This window comes from Staurois parvus, unplaced genomic scaffold (assembly GCF_062004578.1).
Source record: "Staurois parvus isolate SC_StPar_1 unplaced genomic scaffold, SC_StPar_1.0 ptg001220l, whole genome shotgun sequence".
Taxonomy (NCBI): Eukaryota; Metazoa; Chordata; class Amphibia; order Anura; family Ranidae; genus Staurois; species Staurois parvus.
The window spans coordinates 1,527,241-1,548,219 of NW_028319016.1; the positions used below are offsets into that span (position 1 = coordinate 1,527,241).

At 44.4% G+C, this 20,979-nt stretch overlaps 1 protein-coding gene across 1 annotated transcript in view; it reads right to left on the minus strand.

Annotated features, from left to right (window-relative positions):
- The window catches only part of TSPAN13 (tetraspanin 13), a 93,216-nt gene that overhangs the window by 26,754 nt on the left and 45,483 nt on the right, over positions 1–20,979 (minus strand). Inside the window, exons 2-3 of the mRNA XM_089660248.1 lie at positions 15,130–15,297; positions 8,427–8,507 (exon numbers count right to left, since the gene is read on the minus strand). Of these exons, the coding sequence (XP_089516374.1) occupies positions 8,427–8,507; positions 15,130–15,297 (249 nt within the window). The remainder of the gene's footprint in view (positions 1–8,426; positions 8,508–15,129; positions 15,298–20,979) is intronic.

Sequence of the window (20,979 nt, forward strand, 5' to 3'; positions counted from 1 at the left end):
GCTGATGAGAGCAGAGGAACAAAGCAACATACACTGCGATACCGCATACTTGTTGGAGAGACATTTGTTCTGTTCAGAATCACCAGCGGATGCAAAGCAGACCTGGTTCGGGAAGATCGTGCACGCACCTCATTTCAGTGTTGGCGCCTAGAGACTGAGTCCAGGCCGATAATTATTAGTTAGGGTCTCTGTGTCAGTCCACAAGTGTTATTACTGATCATTGGAAGGACTCCATAACTTAAAGTGACATTTCACATTGGAGAGCTGATAAAATCCTACAAACTCAAGCCAGACTGGCGTTTTGCTCAGAAGGAATACTCAGGCACGTGCTACAGGACCAGTTATGGGAGGGGGAATACTGTAGGATTTGTGTAATATTGTAAGCTGTTGTGCTGCACCGCAGGCTAGCCCATACCATACACCCATACACCGATTCCTGCTCTGTAGGGTAATAATGGGTAAGGTGTGGCAGCTTAGTTGTGCCCCCCAGTAGGTAAATTACTACACCTTCTACCTTCATCCATCAGGAGGCGCCGTGCTGTGCAGCACAAGGGTATCAGCCTTTGGGCTGGGTGTATGTAAATTTATTGTATGTTCCCAGCATTTGTGGTTGTGTTTTTTTGCCACATCTAAGTAAAATTCTGTTGTGGGAAAAGCTGGTGTTGGGGTTGCTTTCCTCATTCGTAACTTAACTATATCCTGGGAAGCCCACCCCAATACACGGCTTACACACACACACACGTGATTTTGCGCACCCGTGCCGCCCTGTGGCAGTATTTCTGCTATAGGGCAGACAGGAAGCAGTTAAAGTCAGCCAGTGTTAATTTTGACATCAAAGTTAGATTACGTTTTAGCCATAGGGGTCAATTCACTAAAGATTACCGCATACGATAACATGTTCATGAGACTCAGTTGCATAAATTATCACTCGGTAAAAAAATGTCCAATTCACAAAAAATGCAGAAAGAAAAATGTGTCGGTAAATATCACAAAAAAACATGAAGTCAGAACAGAAAGTAAAAAAAGATGTGATATTTGTTACCAGGGTTTTGCTGGCAGCATTACATGCAATATTTTTTCAGATGGAGTCTGGGGGTTCCCCCCAATCCTTATCAGGTCCTTGGGGTCTGGTATGGATTGTAAGGGGAACCCCACGCCAAAATTTTTTTTTTTTTTTTTTTTTTTTAAACGGCATGTGGTCCCCCCTCAAATCCATGCCTGGCTCTTAGTTCTGGTAGGGACTTTGGGGGGACCCCCGTGCAATTTTAAATTTTGGTGTGGTGTTCCCCCAAAATCCACACCAGTCCTAAGGAACAATTTTTTTTTGTTTTATTATAAATTTTAATAAAATGTTGGCATGGGGTTTTCCTTAAAATCCATACCAGATCTGAAGGGCCTGGTATGAATAAGGGGGGACCCCACGCTGTTTTTTTCCCTATAATTTTTAATTGCTGGCATGTTTTGTTTACATTCAGCTGTCAACAGGAAACCCACTGACAGCTGATAAGGTTGTAAAGGACACCGCGGTTGGCTTCTGCATCACCCTATAGCAGAAATACTGCTACAGGACAGCACGTGTGCGCAAAATCACACACACACATATTATATATATACATGACTTTGCAGTTCCGGCTAGGGGTGGCGTGCGCTCCCTACCCACGCCGCCATTCGCAGCCTTGGTCGATCGCCGGATCCCAGACGGTGATTACTCATCGGCACCCGGCGATTGCCGAGTATCTCCGACGAGGGAGAGACCTGTATATATATATATATATATATATATATATATATATATATATATACACACATATACATACACACACATACATATACAGATCTCTCCCGTCAGCTCCTGCACACTGCTTTGTATGGCTATGCATAGCTGACCAATACAAAGCAGTGTGCTTACATAGTAAAACACACACAGCACACAGAAAAACAGCACACAGTTAACCCTTTGATCGCTTCTCATGTTAACCCCTTCCTGCCCAGTTCCATTAGTACAGTGTCAGTGCTTTTTATTAGCACTGATCACTGTATTGGTGTCACTGGGGATGCCAGTGACACCAAGTCAGTTTCCCCTCAGAATGCACGCCGCAGTCCCACTATAAGTCACTGATCACCGCCATTACTAGTAGAAAAAAAAATCAGCCATTTGTAGACGCTATAACTTTCACGTAAACCAATCAATTTACACGTATTGGGTTTTGTTTTAGCAAAGACATGGAGCACAATACATTTTGGCCTAAATTTATGACAAAATTTGATTTTTTAAAATTTTTTACTAGACATGTTTAATATATATATATTATTTTTTTTTTCCCCTCACAATTCTCAAGTCTTTTTTTGTTTATAGCACAAAAAATTAAAATCCGCACAGGCGATCAAACACCCCCGAAAGAAAGCTCTATTTGTGGGGAAAAAAAGGACAAATTTAATTTGGGTGCAGCGTTGCATGACCGCGCAATTGTCAGTTAAAGTAATGCAGCACCATATTGCAAAAAATGGCCTGGTCAGGAAGGGGGGGGGGGGGAATCCTCTGGAGGGCAAGTAGTTAAGAACCAGCAACCAATAAATTACCGCAATACTGATATTTTATCGCAAGAGTTATTTACTGCAAAATTCTTAGTGAATTGCACATTTGCAAAATATTTACTGCATGCTTTTTTTTACCACATTTTTTCAGTCGTTTGTTATCTCTTCATGAATTGATCTCATAGTCTTTTCACTAAAACGCCACTTTAGTTTTAGTCATATTTTAGTCACCTAAAATTGTGTTAATTTTGTTGACAAAATTAACACTGAAGTCCACAAAGCTGGTGGAGCTGGGACAGTAGTATTCATGCCCTTCTTTGCAGGCTTGAATTTTTTTTCTAATTATATCAACAAGGACATAAGGGAACCCCCCCCCCCCCAAAAAAAAAAAAAAAAAAACTCCAAAAAAACACGGACATAAGGAAAAATTAAAAAAGCAAAAAATCAATACAGCCAATGCTGCCAAGCAGGAAGCACAGCATGAGTAAATATGGCAGATTGACTGCACTAAGATGGAACTCCAGACTTTTTTTTTTGGAGGAGAAAATGAAAAAAAAAATAAAAAAATAAAAAATGTAAATTCATCTTATAGGGGAATTCCACCCTATCAAAAATAAATCAAACCAGAAAAAGAAGACGGGGGAGTAACGTCATTACGTATTTTTTCTACGGGTACCACATCCAACAATGTTAAAAATGATATTAGCAACTATTAGGACTTTAACAGTACCACAATAACCATTCTTATGTATAAAAATATCCACAAATGTACTAAACCAATTAAAATCAAAGATTAAAAGAAATGTCTTTTACACGTTTTTTACAATTCGCATCTTTCATGCACAGATGTTACCCGTGATATCCAGCAATGGTTCCAGCAATTGGATCAAATAAATGAAAGATGGGGTCTGCACACTGAACGCGTTTCACAGGTCAGCGCCTGCTTCGTTCAGGAAACACAAGAATTTTCTCCATATCTAGAGTAACAGCAACGTGTACATATTAAAACCAAGACGGGGAAAACACCATCATGGATGGACAGATCCAGAGGTTGAACCTTGAACCAAGATGGTTATAAATTTTAAAAAAACGTTTGATTTGAATTGGTTTAATAACATTTTATTGTGGTGCCATTAAAGTTCTAACAGTTTTGCTTGGAGGTATTCTATTACAATGTTTATGAAAAATTTAATTTAAAAACTGTCGTTGTATGAAAGAATGTCTGTTTTCAATGATTTTATAGGTTTCCTTTTGAATAAAATGTAATAATTTTAACTCTTTAAGCATGACTTCAAGCATTTCCCTTTTCTATTTGCACTGTATTTTGGGACCGAGCCACGCTTTGTCCACACATACTCGCCAAGAACTTGTTATATGGGGTTTCAGGGGTCCACGGTGTGTCTGTGCATGTGCAAGGGGACAAGTGAATGCGCAGACATGCTGCAGAGATATGCTGCATGCCGCAGACCTGGCAAAGATTCATGCAGCATGTCTGCGCATTCATCTTTGCCAGGTCTGCGGGATGCAGCAGATCTCTGCAGCATGTCTGCGCATTCACTTGTCCCCTTGCACATGCACAGACACACTGTGGACCCCTGACACCCCATATAAAAAGTTATTGGCGGGTATGTGTTGACAAACCGTTACTCAGTCCCAAAATACAATGCAAATAGAAAAGAGAATTGCCCAAGGGACTTTACCGAGTCAAAAAAAAGAGTTAAAATTACTACATTTTATTCAAAAGGAAACATAAAATCATTGAAAACAGCCATAGATCATGCTCAACAAACACAATACAGGCGTATCTCATTTTACAAACGCCTGAGTTAACATAATATTCGGTTTACGAATGAAAATCCATTGAAAATAATGGCTCGGTTTACGAATTTTTTTTTGCAAATTTTTTTTTTAATCATGTCCCTGTACAGTATTTATGCCTTTAAAGTGCACTTTATAAAGAGTTTTGAACAGATAAAATACTTTTTTAAAAAACTTTTTTCTGACCTCCGGAACGGATTAATTGGTTTTCAATGCATTTACGATTTTTTTATAATCATGTCCCTGCACAGCAGTGGTTCTCAACCTTCCTAATGCCGCGACCCTTTAATACAGTTCCTCATGTTGTGGTGACCCCCAACCATAAAATTATTTACCCAGTAATCATAATTTATGAAGTATCGTTTTACCTTCAGTACTGCTGCTTTCTACACAGTAGCTGCTTTCAACACAGTAGCTGCTTTCAACACAGTAGCTGCTTTCAACACAGTAGCTGCTTTCAACACAGTAGCTGCTCTTTACACATCGGAAATATGTGTTTTCCGATAGTCTTAGGTGACCCCTGTGAAAGGGTCTTTCGACCCCCAAAGGGGTCGCGACCCACAGGTTGAGAACCACTGCTGTACAGTATTTATGCCTTTAAAGTGCACTTTATAAAGAGTTTGAACAGATAAAAGACTTTTTTTTTTCTTTTTTCTGACCTCCGTAACAGATTAATTGGTTTTCAATACACTTACGAATTCATTCCTAGGTTCACATATGTGCAGCCACACCACCCGCACAGAGAAATGCGGACCCGCGGACGGGTGCCATTAGTTTTAGTGGCACGCCGCCCGCACTGGAAAAAGCAATCGTACTGAGAACCGAGGTTGTGGGCTGCGTTTTCCAAAGAAGTGTAGGGACTTCTTTCTCTGCGTGTCACCGGCACGGGAGTCCATTCAAATGAATGAGCTCTCATGCCTGTGCAAAACGTGGCCCGCATGGCCGCATAAATGTGAACCGGGGGTTAATCATGTCCCTGTACAGTATTTATGCCTTTAAAGTGCACTTTATAAAGAGTTTTGAATGGATAAAATACTTTATTTTTACTTTTTTCTGACCTCTGGAACAGATTAATTGGTTTTCAATGCATCTTTATGGGAAACCGCGTTTCGGTTTACAAATTTTTCGCAATACAAAAAGTCCCGCAGAACAAATTATATTTGTAAACCGAGGTATGCCTGTACTTCAAATAGAAAAGACAAGTTCAGATGAAAAAACATTCAACGTGATCACCACATTAATCAAGATCTTGTACCAGTCCTGACCAGGGGCGGACTGACCATTTGGAAACTCGGGCACTGCCCGAGGGCCCGGGGTCAGTAGGGGGCCCCATGAGATGCCCCTGGTACCTTTTTCATAGGCTTTTTTGAGTTTTGGCAAGGACACAGGGGCCCCATGATCCCCTATTGCCTGGGGGCCCCATGAGTTGTCAGTCCGCCCCTGGTCCTGACATGTTCCATGAAGAAACATTCACTGGTGGACATCTTTCCAGTCTATCGGATTATGATTTTTCAGTTCGATTGTCAAGTGTCACCACCCTCGGCTTTCCCTGCATGGGCGTCCTAGACCTCCCTACAGCTCCTGGTTTGGACTAGTACTGCAGTGGGTGCTTTCCTGTTGCACGGTTATTTTCCGATTTTGTGTTTCACCATTAGTATTGGCGATATATACACTGCACCCATGACTGTTTAGGTCTCCTGAAGAAGTGAACGCGGATTCACGAAACGCGTCTGTTTGGTACAAGATCTGGATTAATGTTAATGTGGTGGCAATCATGTTAAATGTTTTTTTCATCTGAACTTGTATTTTAGATTGGAAGTATTGTGTTTGTTGATCACAATCTAGATGTCTGTTTTCAATGATTTTAGGTTTCCTATTGAATAAAATGTAATAATTTTTAACGTTTGAACCACTTGCCCTCCAGAGGATTTCCCCCCCTTCCTGACCCCCCCTTCCTGACCAGGCCTTTTTTTGCAACATGGCGCTGCGTTACTTTAACCGACAATTGTGCGGTCATGCAATGCTGCACACAAATGAAATTTAGGACTTCTTTCCCCACAAATAGATTTTTCTTTCAGTGGTATTTGATCGCCTCTGCGTTTTTTTTTTATCTTATGTGCTATAAACAAAAAAAAGATCAACAATTTTGAAAAAAAATATATATATTTTTTACTTTTTGCTATAATACATATCTAGTAATAAATAAAAAATCTAATTTTGTCATAAATTTAGGCAAAAATGTTATGTTAAAAAACAAAATCCCAAATCGCTCAGATTAATTAGTTTATGTGAAAGTCATAGCATCTACAAATGGTATATATATACTGGAATTATTTATTTTTTATATCATTAATGGCTGCAATCAGCAATTTATCGCGGGACTGCGGTGGGCATTCTGACACTAGGGAGGAACTGCCACGGATATCCCCAGTGACACCAATACAGTGATCAGTGCTAAAAAAACATCACTGGCACTGTACTGACACTGGGCAGGAAGGAGTTAATATCTGGGGCGATCAAAGGGTTAACTGTGTGCTGTAGTAAAACTATGTGGCCTGTGTGTGTTTTACTGTGTAAGCACACTGCTTTGTATGGATGTGCTATGTAGAACAATACAAATTAGCATGCTGGAGCTGACAGGGGAGAGATCTGTGTTGTTTACATACAGACCTCTACCCTGTCAGTGTTCCTCGGCGATCGCTGGGTGCCGGCGGGGAATCTCTGACCGGGACCCGGTGATCAACAGCTGTAGACACCAACGGCGGCGCGTGCAGGCCCCCTACCTGGAAATGCAAAATCAAGCATATATGTGATTTTGCGCAGCCCTGCCGCCTTGTAGCAGTAGTTCTGCTATAGGGCGGTCGGGAAGTGGTTAATCATGACCAGGGGCGGACTGACAACTCATGGGGCCCCCGGACAATAGGGGATCATGGGGCCACTAGAAGCTAAATAGTGTTCTCCTATGTGTCCATGCACACTACTTTACCCCCGGTTCACATCTATGCAGCCGTGCGGGCCATGTTTTGGGCAGGCATGAGAGCCCATTCATTTGAATGGACTCCCGTGCCCCAGAACACGCAAGGAAGAAGTGCCTGCACTTCTTGTGAAAATGCAGCCCACACGGGAACCTCGGTTTCCAGTACGGTTATGCTTTCCAGTGCGGGTGTCGTGCCATTAGAATTAATGGCACTGGCCCACGGGTCCGCATTTCTCTGTGTGGGTGGTGCAGCTACACGGATTTTTATGCGGATCCGCAGCGGCACCACCTGCACATATGTGAACGTAGCCTTAGGCTATTAGCAATTTTTGGGCTTCAGCATCTAAGAACAGAAAAAAAAATTGTTTATGTGGAGTTTTTTGGAGCGTTTTTCCAGCAGAAAAAAAAAAAAAAAAAAAAAAAAAAAAAAAAAAAAAAAAAAAAAAAACTTTAAAACGCTACTAAAACACTCCTAGCGGCATTTTTTCTACATGTACTGTAAAAATGCTAATAAAACAATAATGCTCCTAAAAGCGCTATTAGCCCTGACATCCTATGCCGTAATCTGCCTCCTGGGCAGTGTCGTAGGCAGGGGCGGGCTGACAACTCATGGGGCCCCCGGGCAATAGGAAATCATGGGGCCCGTGTCCTCGCCCACACTCAAACCACACCCAAAAAAAGCCTATGAAAAAGGTACTAGGGGCATCTCATGGGGCCCCCTACTGACCTGGGGACCTCGGGCAGTGCCCGAGTTCCTAAATGCTCAGTCCGCCCCTGGTCGTAGGAATCCCAGGAGCCAGTCTGCAGAACCAATGCGCATGAGCAGAAATCCCGCATTGGACTGACCCATGGCATTCCTGTGGCGCATGGGTACATCATTCTCACCTAGGAGAATGATGGACCTGAACTTTTTGAAATATTTTCTTTAAAGAAAAAAAAAAATTCTTTTGATTCTGTTATGGGAGGGAGGAGGAAGCAGAGCAGAGCAAAAAAGGTCTGCTTTAGGGTTATTAAAAAATATGTAAATAAATTGTAAAATGACAAACATACATTCATCTCACAAGAAAAATATAAAAACTTGATAAGTAAACTTTACCTGCTGCTCTTTGTTTAATGCCAACGAAGCGCAGGAAACAGAGAACTGGACTATAAACACCAAGAAAAGAATGATCATGTACTGGAGACAAAATATTAAGGAGGTTTCACAAAGTTTGAGTAATAAGATAATATACAATTATATACTATAGGTGTTGGCATAGCAGTCTTTTTTTTTTTTTTCTTGGTATGTTTCTGAGCCCCCTCTGATTTGTTACTAGATAATTCAACTCCTAGCTAGTCACTCCCAGCCTCACCTTGCGGCCAATTCATTTCTGTTTTATACATGTGCAGTAAGAACACTTTATTATTATTACTACTACTACAGGTACCTAAATAGCGCCATCAATGTACGCAGCACTTTACTTATATATTTTACATTCACATCAGTCCCTAACCCTCAAGGGGCGTACAATCTAAGGTCCCTAACTTCCAATCATACATACACATACTAGGGACAATATAGACAGGAGACAATTCACCTACCAGCATGTCTTTGGAGTGTGGGAGGAAACCCACACAGGCACAGGAAGAACATGCAAACTCCAGGCAGGTGGTGCCACTTTACATATATATTGCACATTCACATCAGTCCCTAACCCTCAAGGGGCGTACAATCTAAGGTGCCTAACTCACATTCACATACACATACTAGGGACAATTTCGACAGGATTCAGTTAACCTACCAGTATGTTTTTGGATTATGGGAGGAAACTAGATTGCCTGGAGGAAACCCACACAGGCACAGGGAGAACATGCAAACTCCAGGCAGGTGGTGCTGTGGTTTTTCCTTTAGGAAAGGAATGCCTTTTTTCCCCCCTCACAGTAACTGTGCAGCCCACCCCTGTGTTTTCTTTCCCATCTGAATGGAGATAAAGATACATTGCATCTTGCAGAGGAGAAAGATGGAAACAAACAAGTGTGTAAAAGATAAATAATTAAATTAAAAAAAAAAAAAAAAAAAAGAAAAAAAAAAAAATAGCTAGGTCGTCAGGGTCAGTGTTAAAGCCAAGGTAAGAAGAGTCAAAAGGTCAGGGTCAGTATAATTTAGGTAGGATTTAAATAGGTAGGAATAAATACAAAAAATTTTTTATATATATATATATATATACACATATATACACACACACACACACACACACACACACACACACATACATATATATATATAATTTTTTTTTTTTTAATTAGTATCTGTGTGTTTTAAGTATCAGTATATTAAAAAAAAAGTGCACCATTGTTTCTGGGCTCTGCTACAAGTACATACAACAAATAATGTACACTTATGCAGTTTTGCTGCAAATGTCAGGAGCAGAAGAATTTATTTTGGGCTGTTCTTTGGTGGTAGGTTATAGTAATAGCTTATAAATTTCCAGCTTAATTTTAAAAATAATTATGATTTCAGGTCAGTTTTCCTTTGATAAAAAAAATTAAATAAGAGATATCCCGTACAATTTACCATCAAATGAAAGCCCAATCTGTCCTGAGAAAATAAAAAAAAAAAAAAAAAAAAAAAAGTATAAAAATGTACCTGGATACACCAAGTAAAACTGTACATATGATTGCAATTACTAACACATGTAAATGCAAATTCCAAAAATTGAGTTTTGGTGTTAAGGTTTGTTTTATCCTCGGGTTAATGTTTCAGGCTGACAACGCTAAGCGGCTTCCTTCCAATAGGAAGTAGCGTTGTCACCCTGCACTGCACACTGCTTCATTTAAAAATAATCCCCAAAATCCTATGGGCCGCTTTAGCACCCTGTTGGTCCAGCAAACAGAACATTTTTAAAAGTAATGGGCACAGATGATTGGACAGCCATCAAACCATTGTCCCATTTTTAAAGCCGGTAAATCCACGGCATTCAATTTTCATCAGATTACATGTGCTGAGTACACAACCGGCAGCTGCTCCTACTAATCAAACATCGCGCTGCACCATGACTCAGAGTCGCACCTCTCCTACAGACGCCATGGGACTCGTCACAACATGCTCCGCCATCAACACGCCATACACTGAAACATATTACAGTGCAGCTATGGGACCTGTCTGTCTATCTGCAGCATAAGGTGACCTGGTGGAGGTTCTAAAGGGCACATGTCAAACCAGAAATGTCACATTACAATGGTAATCCAAAGAAAAAGAACAAAACAAAAAAACAAAAAAAAAAAAAAACAAACACAGTTGATGTTTCACCCCCTGGAGCACCACTGGTCCTGCTTTTATTTGTCTCACCCTCTATTACTGTCCCTTTAACAGCTTGGTCTGCATGTAAAGTGGAGTTATAGTCCCATCTACTTACCTCCCCTCCAGCGATGAGACCTCTGCAAGCTCCCTGCCTGGTTGTCTTTAAGGTTCAACATCTTCAGGCCATCTTGATTGGCTGGCTCTGGAAGGAGCAACTCCCATGCAGGGGCAGACTGACAACTCATGGGGCCCCCGGGCAATAGGGGATCATGGGGCCCATGTCCTTGCCCAAACTCAAAAAAGCATATGCAAAAAGGTACCAGGGGCATCTCATGGGGCCACCTACTGACTCCAGGCCCTTTGGCAGTGCCCGAGGTTCCAAATGGTCAGTCCGCCCCTGCTCCCATGCTTGCACACCAGAGCGGATTTATCCCTGCACCGGTACGCCAAGGATGTACACTAGGCTTTGCATGCTTAGGTTCACGGACTCTTTTCTCCTCGGATTAAATGTTCTCTTCTGATCAAAATGTTCTAATCGGATGGCATGTTCTTAGGATATTTTCTGATCAAATATTCTAAAATGTATTTAGGGTATTTTCTCTTCATAATGTTCATGGGGTATTTTCTGATCATATGTTCTCTGGGTGTTTGCGGATCGAAGGTTCTCAGGGTACTCTCTCTCTCTCTATTCAGATCGAATGTTCATAGGGTATTTTCTGAGCATACGGTCTCTGGGTGTTCGTAGATCGAAGGTTCTTAGGGTACTCTCGCTCTTCAGATCAAATGTTCTTAGTGTTCTTAGGGTATTTTCTGATCATATGTTCTCTGGGTGTTCGCAAATCGAAGGTTCTTAGAGTACTCTCTTTCTTCAAATTGAATGTTTATAGGGTATGTTCTGAGCATACGTTCTCTGGCTGTTTGTAGATCGAAGGTTCTTAGGGTACTCTCTCTCTCTTCAGATCAAATGTCCTTAGTGTTCTTAGGATATTTTCTGCTCATATGTTCTCTGGGTGTTCGCGGATCGAAGGTTCTTTGGGTACTCTCTCTATTCAGATCGAATGTTCTTAGGGTATTTTCTGATCATATGTTCTCTGGGTGTTCGCAAATCGAAGGTTCTTAGGGTACTCTCTCTCTATTCAGATTGAATGTTCATAGGATATTTTCTGAAGAGAGAGTGAATGTACCCCAAGGACCTTCAATCTGCGAATACCCAAATTGGGTGTTCGCAGATCGAAGGTTCTTACTCTCTTCAGATCAAATGTTCTTAGTGTTCTTAGGGTATTTTCTGATCACATGTTCTCTGGGTGTTCGTGGATCGAAGGTTCTTAGGGTACTCTCTCTCTCTCTCTCTTAAGATCGAATGTTCTTAGGGTATTTTCTGATCATATGTTCTCTGGGTGTTCGCGGATCGAAGGTTCTTGGGGTTCTCTCTTCAGATCGAATGTTTTTACGCTTACTTTTAGGGTTGAAATGCTCTATGGCTATATTCATACTAGCCCGCACAGTAAAATGCAACATTCTACCGAGCAGGTAACTAAACTCTAGCAGGGAGCAGTGTGATGTGCATTCCATCGCATTACTTTTTTTTTTGCAACTTTATTTGAAAACGTCAAATAGTGACAATTCGTGACATCCACTACGGTGCAGAAATAGGCGGACATTCTGCATTTTTCTGTGCTGCATATCACAACAGTTTTGGGGCAAAAACAATTGTTTTTTATGTTCTCTAGTGATGACCTGTATTTAATATCCAGTGCAGAAAACCGCCAGTTGCAGCACAAAGCGTGACTGAGCCCTCGGGACATTTTCTCTTTGGATGGAATGTTCTTAGCATGGGCTGCCTCCAGGACTGCTTAGATCGATCAGAGGAATCCATACACCAGGACGCATTCTAATGACATTCGATTTGCCAGCATTGGAACAAACCGGCTTCCCTAAACGAATGTTATATTTGCCGTGAGAAAGAAAACTCGAAGATGAGAAAATAAAAAGGGCCCTTTCCTGAAAGTCTGATCCGCTGTGGTGCACTAAATATGTGCATGGTATATTGCGTTGTGTTCGAGAATCCCATGGATCACCCAATATTTATTTATTTCAGGTACTTATATAACGCCGTCAATTTACGCAGCACTTTACATATATATTGTACATTCACATCAGTCCCTAACCCTCAAGGGGCGTACAATCTAAGGTCCCTAACTCACATCCATACATACACATACTAGGGACAATTTAGACAGGAGCCAATTCAACTACCAGCATGTCTTTGGAGTGTGGGAGGAAACCGGAGTACTGGAGGAAACCCATTCAGGCACAGGGAGAACATGCAAACTCCAGGCAGGTGGTACCGTGGTTGGGATTCGAACAACCCTAGTACTGCCAGGCGGAAGTGCTAACCATTTAGCCACTGTGCTACCCAATACACCTTGGTGAGCCAAAAAACCCACATGCAGCATATACAGTATGGCATTGTACTGGATATTTTGAGGAGTTGAGTCACCGGGCACACTGCTGCGATTAAAAAAAAAAAAAAAAAAAAAAAAAAAAAAATCACAATTTGTGTGCGATTTCAGTGTGATTTCTGAAAAGTTTAGTCACTGGTCACACTACTGCGATTTAAAATCACGCAATTTGTGTACGATTTCTGAAGATTTCAGTCACCAGTCACACCGCTGCGATTTAAAATCATATGATTTGTGTGCGATTTCAGCGCGATTTCTGAAGACTTTATTGCTACTTGTGAAAATTTTCAACGATTTTTTGCAATTTGCAGTGCGGTTTCCATTATATTCTACGTATGTGAAATCACAACCAAACTGCAGAAAAAGTCACGCAAGAACTACTTTAGAAATCGCACTGCAGCAAATCGCACGTTAAGACCCTGACCTTCGCATTCATTAGATGAGAATTCAGGTGCAATTTCAATTCCCAAATCGCAGCGGTGTGACCGGGCACTTATTGCTACATATGAAGATTTTCAACGATGTCTTGCAATTTGCATTGCGATTTCCATTATATTCTATGTTTGTGAAATTGCATCAGAACTGCAGAAAAAGTCACACAAGAACTACTTTAGAAAATCACACTGCAGCAAATTGCACGTGTTAAGACACTGACCTTCGCATTCATTAGATGAGCATTCAAGTGCGATTTATGACCAGGCACTTGCTACATGTGAAGATTTTCAACGATGTCTTGCAATTTGCAGTGCGATTTCCATTATATTCTACATATGTGAAATCGCAAAAAAAAAACTGCAGAAAAAGTCATACAAGAACTACGTTCGAAATCGCTCTGCAGCAAATCGCACGTGCTAAAACACTGACATTCACTAGATGAGATTTCAATTCCCAAATCGCAGCGGTGTGACCGGGCACTTATTGCTACATCTGAAGATTTTCAACGATGTCTTGCAATTTGCAGAGCGATTTCCATTATATTCTATGTTTGTGAAATTGCAACAAAACTGCAGAAAAAGTCACGCAAGAACTACTTTAGAAATCGCGCTGCAGCAAACGCACGTGTTAAGACGCCAACATTCACATTCATTAGATGAGAGATTTCAGGTGCTATTTCAGTTCCCAAATCGCACCGGTGTGACCGGCCACTTATTACTACATGTGCAGATTTTCAGCAATGTTTTGCAATTTGCAGTGCGATTTCCATAATAAGTACATAAAAAAGTGCTCCTGCGTTTATGGATATGTTGCAGTTTAGCAAATCAAACTACTGCAGCAGTCCTGTATTTGTGTTAAATTATCACCAAAAAATCGAATAGAAAACCAGATAGACCGCGCATGTCCTGAACCTGTGTGTGTGATCACCATCTCATACAGCAGTCCCATGTTAGTGAAACAAGTGCATGTGTGTGTATTCGGCTTGTAATCAATATCCTGGTGAATGGATCATTTCCCAAAAAAAGCGCTCCACTGTGCTCAACAAAGGTGCCCCACATGGACCGCACTCCCCCTCATCCAATGACCATCTATCATTCACGCTTGCAGGCAGGGGCGGACTGACCATTTGGAAACTCGGGCACTGCCCGAGGGCCCGGGGTCAGTAGGGGGCCCCATGAGATGCCCCTGGTACCTTTTTTCGTAGGCTTTTTTGGGTTTGGGCAAGGACACAGGGGCCCCATGATCCCCTATTGCCCGGGGGCCCAATGAGTTGTCAGTCTGCCCCTGCTTGCGGGACTATCCCAGTAAGCCGCTGGTCTCCAGATCTTTCATTGTAATGGTCTATCCTTGGAGTGGTCTGCCCACTTATTGCTACTTTTGAAGATTTTCAATGATTTTTGGCAATTTGCAGTGCGATTTTCATTATATTCTATGTATGTGAAATCGCAACAAAACTGCAGAAAAAGTAATGCAAGAACTACTTTAACAAATCACACTGCAGCAAATCGCACGTTAAGACACTGGCATTCACTAGATGAGATTTCCGGTGCGATTTTCAATTTGCAAATATTTGTTACATTTTATAAAAGAACAGAAATCCGATCCGTCCAATAAAAGGATACAAAGAACAGCAGCACCTGGTGATGTTTCATGGCCCCAATGAGTCCGACCAGAGCGATCAGGAACAGGAGGATTCCCACGGCCACCGCCACACCGACCACCCGCAGGCTGGAGATGAGGCCGAAGCCAATCCCCCACGCCGCCACACCGATCAGCAGGAGGCTGACCATCTACAGGAGAGAGAAAACAGAGAGGTCAGGGGGGACATCAAACAACATTCATGGTGGGTGTACATCATATACAAGGGGGGAATATCCCAAGAGAGAATAAAAAAGGAGCTGGGGGGGGGAGACAGTGAGGAAGAGAGAATGAAGGGAAGAGGAGAGAGAAGAGGGGAGAGGGAAGAGGGTGGGGGGAAGAGGAGAGAGAAGAGGGGAGAGGGAAGAGGGGGGAGGGAGAGGGAAGAGGGGGGAGAGGGAAGGGGGGGGGGGGAGAGGGAAGGGGGGGGGAGAGGGAAGGGGGGGGGGAGAGGGAAGAGGGGGGGGGAGAGGGAAGAGGAGAGGGAAGAGGGGGGGGGGGGGAGAGGGAAGAGGAGAGAGAAGAGGGGGGGGGAAGAGGAAAGAAAAGGGGGGGGGGAGTGGAGAGAAAAAGGGGGGGGGGGAGGAAAGAAAAAGGTGGGGGGAGAGGAGAGAAAAGGGGGGGGAGAGGAGAGAAAAGGGGGGGGGGGAGAGAGGAGAGAAAGGGGGGGGGGGGGGAGAGGAGAGAAAAGGGGGGGGGGAGAGGAGAGAAAGGGGGGGGGGGGAGAGGAGAGAAAAGGGGGGGGGGAGAGGAGAGAAAAGGGGGGGGGGAGAGGAGAGAAAAGGGGGGGAGAGAGGAGAGAAAAGTGGGGGAGAGAGGAGAGAAAAGGGGGGGGAGAGGAGAGAAAAGGGGGGGGGAGAGGAGAGAAAAGGGGGGGGGAGAGGAGAGAAAAGGGGGGGGGAGAGGAGAGAAAAGGGGGGGGAGAGGAGAGAAAAGGGGGGGGGAGAGGAGAGAAAAGGGGGGGGGAGAGGAGAGAAAAGGGGGGGGGAGAGGAGAGAAAGGGGGGGGAGGAGAGAAAGGGGGGGGGAGGAGAGAAAAGGGGGGGGGGAGGAGAGAAAAGGGGGGGGGGAGGAGAGAAAAGGGGGGGGGGAGGAGAGAAAAGGGGGGGGAGGAGAGAAAAGGGGGGGGGGAGGAGAGAAAGGGGGGGGAGGAGAGAAAAGGGGGGGAGGAGAGAAAAGAAAAGGGGGGGGGAAGGGGGGAGGAGAGGAGGAAAGGGGGGGGAGAAGAAAGGGGGGGGAGAAAAAAGGGGGGGGGGGAAAGGGGGGGGAGAAAAAAGGGGGGGGGAGAAAAAAAGGGGGGGGAAGGGGGGGAAAGGGGGGGAGAAAGGGGGGGGAAAGGGGGGGGAGGGGGGAAGAGAGAAAAGGGGGGGGAAAGAGAGGAGAGAAAAGGGGGGGAGAGAAAAGGGGGGGAGAGAAAAGGGGGGGAGAGGAAGGGGGGGGAGAGGAAGGGGGGGAGAGGAAGGGGGAGGGGGGAGAGGAAGGGGGGAGGAGAGAGGAAGGGGGGAGGAGAGAAAGGAGGGGTGAGAGAAAGTGAGGCTGGAGCAGCTGAGCATGCTGGGCCCATTACTGGGGGCTCCGGCTCCATACAGCACAATGGTGGTAGCACAAGGCGAGGGCTGAACCTGTACAAATAGGAGAGTGACGCCGCGTTGGCCATGTCACCCCAGATGACGTCACAGAGGAGGCGGAGTCGCCGCTGGGATCTCGGCTATTATAAATCCCAGGAAGCGGTACATCTGCACAGTACACAACATGCTGCACTTTAAATGCAAAACATTCCTGAAGTATTCGGTCCACGTTGTGCCATTACTGAAATGCGATGAATCTGGGTAAAGTGGTTGTAAGCCTCAGAAATGAAATATGAACAAAGCATATCCCTCTATAGTGTGTACTTGTCTCAATCCAGAGCACCAAGTGCCACTTCTCTCTGATGCTTCACTAGTCTGCCATCAGCATGAATCACTTCTGACAAGTTTTCCTGACACCAAGAGAAAAATGGTGACGGGGAGGGAGCTCCAGCACACAGCCTGTGATTGACAACCTCAACTCGGATTCTGTGTGAAAAGGGGGGGGGGGTGGTGTCCCTTCTCTTGAATCAGCTCTCGCCAAGCTCCGCAGAGTAACTTCAGCTCTCTACCCCTTGCTTTCTGAAAGCTCAGACAATCTGTAGAAATTCTGCACTTTAAGTGGAAGTAGAGAAGGCCAAAGATAAACAGGTACAACTTATGTAAGAGGATTTGTTTCTTTTCTGTGTATCACCTGAGGCCAGTCACTTCACTGGGGATATGTAAAGGTTTACCACTTTAAAGGTGGCCTCCAGCCCTCTTTTCAGTCTTGCACATTTGTATATGTAAAATATAGTCTGCCTACGAACGCCCACTCCTCCACACTGACATCCAGCCATCAAAGCATTCTGATATTTGCATAACTCCAGCCCACTGCTTGCATCAGCACTTAGGGCTCTTTAGAGGAGTACTGAGGCAGTAGCAATGATCCCACTAGCCATGATCTGCCTGCATTGCATAGAGAAGTACAGAGACCCAGTAATTACATCACTGGGACTAAAATGAGACATAATGAAAATAGAAAGGTTTTACTTAAAAATTTAATTAGCCTGTGAATGTGGGAGGAGCCAAGGAAGACAAAATCTAGGCAGATCAAACCTCAGCTTTAACACTGTCCTCTGGTCTATACATATTTTCTAACCACATAAGACATAAAATACAATGTAGTGCCCCCCCATGGATCTTTGAGTGCTCGGCCAGCCATGTAAGACCGATCCTTTCATCTTTAGAATTGCGTTCTTTTAGAAACCTATCATTTACAGACACAACACACAAAGCTTCTCTATGTTCCTTGATAAATCTCAGTGCAGCTGAGTGCACACAGCGAACACACATAAGAGGAAATCGATGAGAACTGGGGGCTTCCTTCCTGATCCAGAGAGTGGCGGTGACAAGGGGACACCGTGGGACGAGGGGAGAGGACACCGTGGGGACGAGGACACCGTGGGGACGAGGACACCGTGGGGACGAGGACACCGTGGGACGAGGGGAGAGGACCCTGTGGGACGAGGACACCGTGGGGACGAGGACACCGTGGGGACGAGGACACCGTGGGGACGAGGACACCGTGGGGACGAGGGGAGAGGACACCGTGGGGACGAAGACACCGTGGGGACGAAGACACCGTGGGGACGAAGACACCGTGGGGACGAGGGGAGAGGACACCGTGGGGACGAGGGGAGAGGACACCGCGGGGAGAGGACACCGCGGGACGAGGACACCGCGGGACGAGGACACCGCGGGACGAGGACACCGCGGGACGAGGACACCGCGGGACGAGGACACCGCGGGACGAGGACACCGCGGGACGAGGACACCGCGGGACAAAGGGAGAGGACACCGCGGGACAAAGGGAGAGGACACCGCGGGACAAAGGGAGAGGACACCGCGGGACAAAGGGAGAGGACACCGCGGGACAAAGGGAGAGGACACCGCGGGACAAAGGGAGAGGACACCGCGGGACAAAGGGAGAGGACACCGCGGGACAAAGGGAGAGGACACCGCGGGACAAAGGGAGAGGACACCGCGGGACAAGGACACCGCGGGACAAGGACGCCGTGGGACAAGGACGCCGTGGGACAAGGACGCCGTGGGACAAGGACGCCGTGGGACAAGGACGCCGTGGGACAAGGACGCCGTGGGACAAGGACGCCGTGGGACAAGGACGCCGTGGGACAAGGACGCCGTGGGACAAGGACGCCGTGGGACAAGGACGCCGTGGGACAAGGACGCCGTGCGACGAGGGGAGAGGACGCCGTGGGACAAGGACACCGTGCGACGAGGGGAGAGGACGCCGTGGGACAAGGACACCGTGCGACGAGGGGAGAGGACGCCGTGGGACAAGGACACCGTGCGACGAGGGGAGAGGACGCCGTGGGACAAGGACACCGTGCGACGAGGGGAGAGGACGCCGTGGGACAAGGACACCGTGCGACGAGGGGAGAGGACGCCGTGGGACAAGGACACCGTGCGACGAGGGGAGAGGACGCCGTGGGACAAGGACACCGTGCGACGAGGGGAGAGGACGCCGTGGGACAAGGACACCGTGCGACGAGGGGAGAGGACGCCGAGCGACAAGGGGAGAGGACGCTGAGCGGAGAGGGTGCCGAGCGGAGAGGGGAGAGGACGCCGTGCAAAGAGGGGGAGAGGACGCCGTGCAAAGAGGGGGAGAGGACGCCGTGCAAAGAGGGGGAGAGGACGCCGTGCAAAGAGGGGGAGAGGACGCTGTGCAAAGAGGGGGAGAGGACGCCGTGCAAAGAGGGGGAGAGGACGCCGTGCAAAGAGGGGAGAGGATATCCCTTCATACAGGAATTCCAAGCCTTCCTCTGCAGGGAATCCAGGCCGGGTTCTATCAAATGACCAGACTCTGGATATACTGAACCCTCTAGACCAGGGATCTCCAAACTACGGCCCGTGGGCCACATCCAGCCCATTACAAGATTTTATCTGACCTGCAGTTCAGAGTCAGTGGCAGATCCTCAATGTGCACAGATTGAGGATGAAGGTCAGAGGCTTCAACCACCAGCCCCCACGTAACAGGGGACTCTGATGGGGGACCCCGAGGCAAGGGGGGACACGCTGATGGGGGACCGATTGATTGCTCCTGTGGACAGGTGTCTTTTATACAGGTTACAAAATGAGATTAGCAGCACTGCCTTTAAGAGACTGCTTCTAATCTCAGCTTGTTACCTGTATGAAAGACACCTGGTAGCCAGAAATCCTGCTGAATGATAGGGGATCAAATACCTATTTCCCTCATGAACATGCAAATCAGTCATTTGTTAGACATGCATTTCTGCTGAATTTTATTTTGTTGCTATTCTGTCTCTCAGTGTTACAATACACCGAACATTCGATGTTTAGACTGATCATTTCTCTGTGAGGGGCAAACATTCAAAATCATCAGGGGATCAAATACGCATTTCCTTCACTGTATTCTTTTATATTCGATTTCTTCTAATTCTATAATTTTCCATTATATATTATTCTGTATTTTCTTTTCTAATCCTATTTAGTTTTTTTTCATTATATTCTTTTCTATTCTCTTTTATTCTATGCTGATCCTCTATTATCTATTCTGTTTTATTATATTCTATCCCTTTCTAGTCTATTTTCCATTCTATATTTTTCTATTCTTTTCTATTTTTTCTTTTCAATTTTGTTCTATTCGCTTTTATTCTATTCCTTTTTCTTTTCTATTATATTCTATTCCTTTTTGATTCTATTATTTTCAATTTTATATTATTCTAGTTTGTTTTACTCTATTCTTTTTCTATTCAGTTTTGTTTTATTCTATTTTTTATTCTCTTTTATTCTATTTTTTATTCCTTTCTATTCTATATTATTCTAGTCTGTTTTGCTCTATTCTTTTCCTGTTCAGTTTAGTTTTATTCTATTTTCTATTCTTTTATTCTAATCCTTTAGAATAATATATAATGGAAAATAATAGAATAGAAAATAAAAAATTAAAATAAAAACAGAATAGAATAAAACAAAACTGAATAGGAAAAGAATAGAGTAAAACAAACTAGAATAATATAAAATTGAAAATAGAATCAAAAAGGAATAGAATATAGAGTAAAACAGACTAGAATAATATAGACTGGAAAATAATAGAATAGAAAGGAATAAAAAAAATAGGATAAAAGAATATAAAAGAAATAGAATAAAACAAAACTGAATAGAAAAGAGAAAAAATAGAATAGCGTAAAACAGACTAGAATAATATAGAATGGAAAATAGAATGGAAAATAGTCTGTTTTACGCTATT